General features: G+C 44.6%; 1 protein-coding gene across 4 annotated transcripts in view; it reads right to left on the reverse strand.

Moving 5' to 3' along the window:
- Positions 1–9929, reverse strand: part of kiaa0586 (KIAA0586 ortholog) — an 800223-nt gene extending 790294 nt beyond the window's left edge. For all 4 annotated transcript variants that reach the window (XM_070879138.1, XM_070879139.1, XM_070879135.1 and 1 more), the window contains exons 1-2: positions 9035–9929; positions 6129–6217 (exon numbers count right to left, since the gene is read on the reverse strand). In XM_070879138.1, coding sequence (XP_070735239.1) covers positions 6129–6217; positions 9035–9257 — 312 coding nt within the window. In that variant the 5' untranslated portion in view covers positions 9258–9929. The remainder of the gene's footprint in view (positions 1–6128; positions 6218–9034) is intronic.
- Between the last annotated feature and the right edge of the window lie 14 nt (positions 9930–9943).

Genomic DNA, 9943 nt, shown 5'->3' on the forward strand with positions numbered 1-9943 from the left:
GGTTCTGGACTTCCCCAACATTGGGAACATTCTTCCTGCATCTAACCTGTCTAACCCCATCAGAATTTTAAACGTTTCTATGAGGTCCCCTCTCATTCTTCTGAACTCCAGTGAATACAAGCCCAGTTGATCCAGTCTTTCTTGATAGGTCAGTCCCACCATCCTGGGAATCAGTCTGGTGAATCTTCGCTGCACTCCCTCAATAGCAAGAATGTCCTTCCTCAAGTTAGGAGACCAAAACTGTACACAATACTCCAGGTGTGGCCTCACCAAGGCCCTGTACAACTGTAGCAACACCTCCCTGCCCCTGTACTCAAATCCCCTCGCTATGAAGGCCAACATGCCATTTGCTTTCTTAACCGCCTGCTGCACCTGCATGCCAACCTTCAATGACTGATGTACCATGACACCCAGATCTCGTTGCACCTCCCCTTTTCCTAATCTGTCATCATTCAGATAATAGTCTGTCTCTCTGTTTTTACCACCAAAGTGGATAACCTCACATTTATCCACATTGTACTTCATCTGCCATGCATTTGCCCACTCACCTAACCTATCCAAGTCACTCTGCAGCCTCATAGCATCCTCCTCGCAGCTCACACTGCCACCCAACTTAGTGTCATCCGCAAATTTGGAGATACTACATTTAATCCCCTCGTCTAAATCATTAATGTACAACGTAAACAGCTGAGGCCCCAGCACAGAACCTTGCGGTACCCCACTAGTCACTGCCTGCCATTCTGAAAAGTACCCATTTACTCCTACTCTTTGCTTCCTGTCTGACAACCAGTTCTCAATCCACGTCAGCACACTACCCCCAATCCCATGTGCTTTAACTTTGCACATTAATCTCTTGTGTGGGACCTTGTCGAAAGCCTTCTGAAAGTCCAAATATACCACATCAACTGGTTCTCCTTTGTCCACTTTACTGGAAACATCCTCAAAAAATTCCAGAAGATTTGTCAAGCATGATTTCCCTTTCACAAATCCATGCTGACTTGGACCTATCATGTCACCATTTTCCAAATGCGCTGCTATGACATCCTTAATAATTGATTCCATCATTTTACCCACTACCGATGTCAGGCTGACCGGTCTATAATTCCCTGTTTTCTCTCTCCCTCCTTTTTTAAAAAGTGGGGTTACATTGGCTACCCTCCACTCCATAGGAACTGATCCAGAGTCAATGGAATGTTGGAAAATGACTGTCAATGCATCCGCTATTTCCAAGGCCACCTCCTTAAATACTCTGGGATGCAGTCCATCAGGCCCTGGGGATTTATCGGCCTTCAATCCCATCAATTTCCCCAACACAATTTCCCGACTAATAAAGATTTCCCTCAGTTATTCCTCCTTACTAGACCCTCTGACCCCTTTTAGATCCGGAAGGTTGTTTGTGTCCTCCTTAGTGAATACCGAACCAAAGTACTTGTTCAATTGGTCTGCCATTTCTTTGTTCCCCGTTATGACTTCCCCTGATTCTGACTGCAGGGGACCGACGCTTGTCTTTACTAACCTTTTTCTCTTTACATACCTATAGAAACTTTTGCAATCCGCCTTAATGTTCCCTGCAAGCTTCTTCTCGTACTCCATTTTCCCTGCCCTAATCAAACCCTTTGTCCTCCTCTGCTGAGTTCTAAATTTCTCCCAGTCCCCGGGTTCGCTGCTATTTCTGGCCAATTTGTATGCCACTTCCTTGGCTTTAATACTATCCCTGATTTTCCTTGATAGCCACGCTTGAGCCACCTTCCCTTTTTTATTTTTACGCCAGACAGGAATGTACAATTGTTGTAATTCATCCATGCAGTCTCTAAATGTCTGCCATTGCCCATCCACAGTCAACCCCTTCAGTATCATTCGCCAATCTATCCTAGCCAATTCACGCCTCATACCTTCAAAGTTACCCTTCTTTAAGTTCTGGACCATGGTCTCTGAATTAACTGCTTCATTCTCCATCCTAATGCAGAATTCCACCATATTATGGTCACTCTTCCCCAAGGGGCCTCGCACAATGAGATTGCTAATTAATCCTCTCTCATTACACAACGCCCAGTCTAAGATGGCCTCCCCCCTAGTTGGTTCCTCGACATATTGGTCTAGAAAACCATCCCTTATGCACTCCAGGAAATCCTCCTCCACCGTATTGCTTCCAGTTTGGCTAGCCCAATCTATGTGCATATTAAAGTCACCCATTATAACTGCTGCACCTTTATTGCATGCACCCCTAATTTCTTGTTTGATGCCCTCCCCAACATCACTACTACTGTTTGGAGGTCTGTACACAACTCCCACTAACGTTTTTTGCCCTTTGGTGTTCTGCAGCTCTACCCATATAGATTCCACATTATCCAAGCTAATGTCTTTCCTAACTATTGCATTAATCTCCTCTTTAACCAGCAATGCTACCCCACCTCCTTTTCCTTTTATTCTATCCTTCTTGAATGTTGAATACCCCTGGATGTTGAGTTCCCAGCCCTGATCATCCTGGAGCCACGTCTCCGTAATCCCAATCACATCATATTTGTTAACATCTATTTGCACAGTTAATTCATCCACCTTATTGCGGATACTCCTTGCATTAAGACATAAAGCCTTCAGGCTTGTTTTTTTAACACCCTTTGTCCTTTTAGAATTTTGCTGTACAGTGGCCCTTTTTGTTCTTTGCCTTGGGTTTCTCTGCTCTCCACTTTTCCTCATCTCCTTTGTCTTTTGCTTTTGCCTCCTTTTTGTCTCCCTCTGTCTCCCTGCATTGGTTCCCATCCCCCTGCCATATTAGTTTAACTCCTCCCCAACAGCACTAGCAAACACTCCCCCCCTAGGACATTGGTTCCGGTCCTGCCCAGGTGCAGACCATCCGGTTTGTACTGGTCCCACCTCCCCCAGAACCGGTTCCAATGCCACAGGAATTTGAATCCCTCCCTGCTGCACCACTGATAGATGAACGCATGCCGGGGGCCGCTTAGCCTAGGCCTACGATCTTCATTGGAGCAGGCCGGGGAGCTGAAGGAGCAGCGTGGCGGCCTGGCCCAGCAGGCTGAGCGGCCCCCGGCCTGAGAGTACCATCAGAGCAGGCCGGAGAGCAGAAGGAGCAGTACATGCTGGAGCAGGAGAGCAACGGCAGTGAAGAGGGACGTCACCAAGATCCAGGTCAGTGATTGGAGTGTGGGCAGGTACAGCAGGAGCAGCGAGGTCGGGGCAAAGGAGCGGCAAGAGATCGCAAGGGATGTGATTGGGGCCCAAGAGAGGCGAGGGCCCAGGAACAGCACAGGCCAGCCCACACTGTGATATGTGTGCGCAATAGGTCCGTGCAGCAGAGCTGGTCTCCAGTCGTTTTGGGTAATCCTTCCCACTGGACCAAGACCTAGCTCTGTCAAGCCCATGTGGTGGCTGGTGTGCAACGGCCATCACACGTTAAAAAAATCCACGCACAGGCATCTTCTACCCTTCAAGATTTAGTTCAGGACCTGGAATTTTAGGTCCTTCATTAAAACACCTGTGAACTTTTTGATGAGCGGTCCTCGATTCAAGGGACTGCCTAGGATGATCGGAACTTAGTGCGAGTTAGGATATGGGAAGTAGAGTTTTGGATGAGCTTAAGTTTATGGAGGGCGCAGTCACCTTTAAACCCGTCACCCGCTTTGAGAATAAGGCCATGCACCTCGTGGGCACTCACTTTGCTCTTACAGTGAGAGATGATGGCATGATTGGAGGAGGGGTTAGGGAGTTATTTTCTCCCTCGTCACATGCTGCATTCTCCCACCCCCCAACTGCAGCTGCTTAATCATGCCCAATCTTCCTCTGCCCCAGCTCCATTTAACTTATTACCTGCAACATTTGCTTCCTCTCTCCCAAGCATAGTGTGGATGTGGCATGGTGATTCACAAAGCACAAGGGAACCAGAAGAATGGGTGAGGATGCACCTTTTCCCTGCAGATGCTAAGCAGTAGGCTGCCAATGGCTGAGGAGAAATCCATCAGTGGCTGAAGAGTTGTGGGATCCAAAACTTATGAGTACTTGCCTGAAAGAAAGATGCTTGAGGAACATCATACCTTGGCAAAGCTCAGGTCAATCGCCAAAGATGTGCGGCATCTGACAGGTGCGACTCAAGTCGAAAGCTGCCCTTTGCAGCAATATCAGAAGGCCTCGTTATCCTTACAACCATCAATGGAACGCATGATGATTTTCTTGGATTCTGCAGAAAATCCCCAGCTAAAAAGCAGCTAACAGAGGACAGAATGGAGTGCAGCTTCCAGACCATGACGATCGTTGTATCTCAGGGACACCAGATCTGATAGCTGTCTTTAGACCAGCCATTCTGCTGTTCAGAATGCACAGAGATCCAGGACCCAGTGGAATGCGACAACTAGAGTTCACATGCCAGATATCAGGGCATGAGTACATATCAGGCCTCCAGCCCTCATTCTCAGGTCACCACACCAAAGTAACAGGAGATGAGACACCAGGCTGCTCATGAACAAGCTCCAGAGATGTAGCCAGCAATGTTTCCCCGCCAGGAGCAGGCTTTCATGAGACAAGAGCCACCTCAGTCTCAAGTGCCTTTTGCAGAGCAAGAGCAGCCAACCACCTCCTGTGATCCTGGCCCTCGGGTGGCACTTCAATGGATTACATAGGATTACATAGGATATATAGCACAGAAACAGGCCACTCGGCCCAACCAGTCCATGGTGGCATTTATGCTCTACTTGAGCCTCCTCCCATCTTTCCTCATCTATCAGCATAACCCTCTATTCCCTTCTGCCTCATATGCTCATCTAGCCTCCCCTTAAATGCATCTATGCTATTCGCTTCAACCACTCCCTGTGGTAGTGAATTCTGCATTCTCACCACTCTTTGGGCAAAAAAGTTTCTTTTGAATTCCCCATTTGATTTCTTGGTGACTACCTTGTATTGATGGCCTCTAGTTTTGCTCTTCCCCACATGGAAACACTCTCTCTATGTCTACTCTATCAAAACTTTTCATAATTTTAAAGACCTCTAGTAGGTCACCCATCAGCCTTTCTCTTCTTCCAGGTTCTACCCTCCGTCAACTTGAGCTCATCCAAAACTCTGTTGCCCGTGTCCTAACTCACACCATGTCCCATTCACCCATCACTCCTGTGTTTGCTGACCTACACTGGCTCCCGGTTAAGCAACTAAAGCCTCGATATTAAAATTCTCATCCTCATTTTTAAATCCCTCCATGGCTTCGCCCCTCCCTAGTTCCTCCAGCCCCACAATCCTCTGAGATGTCTGCGCTCCTTTAATTCTGGCCTCTTGAGCATCCACGATTTTAAATGCTCCATCATTGGTGGCCGTGCCTTCATCTGCAAAGGCCCTCAGGTCTGGAATTTCCTCCCTAAACCTCTACACCTCTCTTTCCTCCTTTAAGATGCTCCTTAAAACCTACCGCATTTGGTCATCTGTCCTAATATCCTATGTGCCTCGGTGTCAAATTTTGTTTTATAACGCTCCTGTGAAGCGCCTTGGGACGTATTACTAGGTTAGAGGCACTATATAAATTCAAGTTGTTGTTTAATAGCCAGCAGAAAGAGCAGACTTTCAACCAAACAATCTGAGCTGAATTTTCAATGGAGAAAGAGTAGTATGCACTACCAAGGTCACAGAGGAGACAAGCTTATAAATAGCGTTTCTTATGAATTTGTCCATTAGTACAGCTAGTCAGCACTAGTTCTCCTTGGAGCAGAGATGGCTAAGTGGAGATTTGATAAGTGTTTAAAACTATGAAGTGTTTAGTTAAAGTAAATAAAGAGAAACTGTTTCCAATGGCTGAAGGGTCGATAACCAGATGGCACATATTTAAGTCAATTGGCAAAAGAATCAGAGGCAACATGAGGAAAGGTTTTTTTATGCAACGAGTGGTTAGGATTCGGAATGCACTGCTTGATAGGGTGGTGAATACAGTTTCAATAGTAGCCTTAAAAAGGAATTGGATAAATACGTAGAAGGAAAAAAAATTGCAGGGATATGGGGAAAGAGCAGGGGAGTGGGACTAACTGGATTGTTCTTCAAATGAACCACCGCAGACTCGATAAGCCAAATTACTTCCTTTTTTGCTGAACTATTCTATGATTCTATAAATGTATAAATAATTAAGTAAGATTTCTTACCCATTGTGGTAACTTGCAATGGTTATAGTTGGGTTCCTTTCGAGTCTGCTGACCAGTTGATTTTGTTCTGAATAAATCATGTTCATGTGCTGAAATCAAAATGATGAATAACTTAATAAGCACAATCCTCACAAAAGAGACACATATAATTAAACTTAAATAGGCAATTTCCATAAAATGCAAATAACAGGAAAAAGCTTTCAAAATGTTCACTTTTCTTTCAGGAAACTTTTTTTTTTAGAAATTTCAAGATGTAATTAAACAAAACTAGCAAAACCATACAATAGTAATTCATGGCACTCCAATAATTAATCAAATATAGGCAATTTGCTATGTTGATTTCCATAAAATGCAAATAACCAAAATTAGTAAATGACCATATTGGTTTTTAAAATTGTCCACTTCTCTTTCAAGTAATAATTTTTTAATGTAGAAATTCCAATACAACAAAACTTGCAGAACTGTTGATTACTAATCCACTATATTCCTAGGATAATGGGAAATGCACATTTTAAAATACATTGTGCTACAGAAATAAAAAATGCTAGAAATACTCAGGTCAGTCTGACCTACTGAGTATTTCCAGGATTTTTTGCTTTTATTTCAGATTTCCAGCATCCACAGTACAGTATTTTGCTTTTGTGTTGTCGTAGTACAATGTTTAAGGATTGCTAACATGCTTTAAAAAAATGAAGTACATGAACTTGTAACTCAAGTACATGCACTTCAAAATAACTTCTGCACAGACTACTTTGTGCTAAAATTATGAATTAAATTTGCAATCTGTCATTGTAGATGAAACTGAGACTATATTCAGGAGAGTTTTTTGTTTTGATTAAAAGATTTTGAACTGTAGGACCACTGGTAAATTAACCTAGAACATTACAAAATTTACCAACTGGCAAATAAATATTAGTGTTCAATAAGTTTCGTTCTTTTGTTTGGTGAATAGGCAAAACAGGCCTTGAATTTGGAAATTTGTGTCAGGAGCTACAGTTGCCAGGTTCTACCAGCTAAATGTGTACTTTATGCATTCACTATAATTGTTGTCGCACACTATAAAGCAGCCTCAAATTATTGGAGCTCAAATTCAAAATGTTGCTATATAAGACATATTTTACTGTAATTGTGACTTTAAATTCTGAGGTTAGTTTCCTGCAAAAAATTGTAATTCGGCCAGTGGCTCACTGGTGTGCTTGAGTAAGCGGTGACCAATTTTGTTGCATCTATACAAAGCCCTGGTTAGACCACATCTGGAGTACCGTGTAGAGTGCTGAGGACCGCACCTTTGAAAGGATATATTGGCCTGGGAAGGAGTGCAGCGCAGATTCACCAGAATGTGATCAGAACTCCAATGGTTAGATTATCAAGCTGACATAAACTCAGCTTGTATTCCTTGGAATATAGAAAGTTAAGAGGTGATTTTATTGAGGTTTCTAGGACTTTGAAAGGAATTGATAAGTTTGATTGAGAGAAACTTTTTCCGCCAGTGGGCAGTCTCGGACAAGGGGCGTAACCTTAAAATCAGAGCCAGGTCATTCAGGAGAGAAATTTGGATACACATCTTCACGCAAAGAGTAGTAGAAGTATGGAACTCTCGACAACAAAAAGCAGGAGATGCTAGCTCAATTAATAATTTTAAATCTGCAATTGATAGATTTTTGCTTGCCAAGGGTATTAAGCGATATGGAGCCAAGATGGATGCAATTAGGATACGGATTCGCAACGAAATGGCAGAAGAGGCTTGAGGGGTTGAATGGCCTACTCCTGTTCCCATGTTCTTAACTGCCCAGGTTCCTACATCAAAAACAGTTACTTGACAAAATAACATGGCTTCTATATTCTCAAAACCACCTCCAGTCCTACCACCACATAAGTCATCTTGTATGCCTTCAAGATAGAAGAGGAGAGAGAAAAGTTATGATTGCATCTTTTTGCAGATTTAGGATATTTTGAATGCTTCTGCTTTAACCACAAGTATTGATATCATTGGCGGGTATTTGTTTAAAAAGACTTGGATTTATATAGTGCCTTTCACGACCACGAGACGTCTCAAAGTGCTTTACAGCCAATTAAGTACTTCTGGAGTGTAGTCACTATTGTAATGTAGGACATGCAGCAGTCAATTTGTGCTCAGCAAGCTCCCACAAACAGCAATGTGATAATAACCAGATAATCTCTTTGTTATGTTGATTTAGAACTAAGTATTGGCCAGGACACCGGTGATAACTCCCCTGCTCTTCGAAATAGTGTCATGGGATCTTTTACGTCCATTTTAGTGCAGACGGGGCTTCGGGTTAACGTCTCATACGAAAGATGGCACCTCCGACAATGCAGCACTCCCTCAGTACTGCACTGGAGCGTCAACCTAGATTTTTTTGCTCAAATCTCTGGAGTGGGACTTTAACCCACAACCTTCTGACTCATAATAACATAAGAAATAGGAGCAGGAGTAGGCCATACGGCCCTTCGAGCCTGCTCCACCATTCAATAAGATCATGCCTGATCATCAACCTCAACTCCACTTTCACGCCCGATCTCCATATCCCTGGATTCCCCAAGACTCCAAAATTCTATCAGCCTTGATTATATTCAGAGACTCAGAAGCGAGAGTGCTACCCACTGAGCCACAGCTGACAATTGGTGGAATTAGTAAGATCCCAAAAGTTTAGTGAAGCTGACTTTCGGCAGAGATGCAATCAATAACCCATGGGTGCTTCAGTTATCATGGTCAAACGTTAATTCAACTTCATTGCAGCAAACCTCGCTCTGCGCCAGTGACGGTACCTTCTTGCAAATAAGTTTATAATTGTGCATTTTGTTTCACCCCCGTGCTGTTGGAAATAAATAATTTGGCTTTTCTTTTTAATTATAAAAAGTAAAACTGGAGCAGAATGGACATTAACCTTGTGAAGATGCTCCTCCTGACCGCTCTCCATCAGGTGCTCGTTTGTCTCCGCGTGGTTTGTTTACTGGCAGAGCGGGTGGGATGTAAACGGATTCCGCAGCTTCCGCCGCACGGTGCGGAGAAGTAACTTCGCGCAACTTTTGTATCGATATCTGGACTTTGTTCGCGGTCCCGCGATGACAGGCACGACCCCCTTCGACCATAGTCACCGGCAACTCCATTTACCCGCCTGGTGCTGCCGGGAGCAGTTTCCTTTTGTGTCGGAGATGAAATGTGTTCGGAATCACTGGCAGTCAAAGTGGCTCGGCTCAGCCCGGCCCCGCGTCTCACCGACTCCTTCCCGCTCCTCCTACAGCGCTTGGCAGCAGTTTCAAAATAAGCACAAAATAACCGGCACCTCGCCGCCTTTGTTATTTTGTTCTATCAGTTTTTTTAAAAACACAAAGTTTTAAATAGTCCGGGGGTAAAATGCGTTAAAACTTTAAACAATGCGGTCGGGTCCCTCTCGGCTCTATTCCCGGTGACAGCCGTGTTTTGAAACGGTTGGGACCGGCCTTTAGCTCCGCCTGTAATCGGCACAACCCACGCAGGGGGCGGGGTTAGCGCCGCGTCCAGTGGCAACGGCGTTGCCAGAGTGAAAAGCGGCACCAGGGCGGGTTTTGTGCGCTTTAACCGCAGCTCAGGGATCCGACTTCTTTCCTATAATAAAAAGAGAATGCTGGAAATCTCAGCGGGTCAGGCAGCATCTGTGGAGAGAAAAACAGAGTTAGCGTTTCGTCCAACTTGTCTCCCTCCGGTTCACAACGGCTAAAGCGCCGCCGTTTGCCGCTCGAGCCCAAACTTGGATTCAAATTCAAAAAGCGCTTGAGCCGCATCCGGGTCCCCCCCGGGGCGGCTCATCCGGGTC

Source organism: Pristiophorus japonicus, chromosome 4, assembly GCF_044704955.1.
Source record: "Pristiophorus japonicus isolate sPriJap1 chromosome 4, sPriJap1.hap1, whole genome shotgun sequence".
Lineage (NCBI taxonomy): Eukaryota > Metazoa > Chordata > Chondrichthyes > Pristiophoridae > Pristiophorus > Pristiophorus japonicus.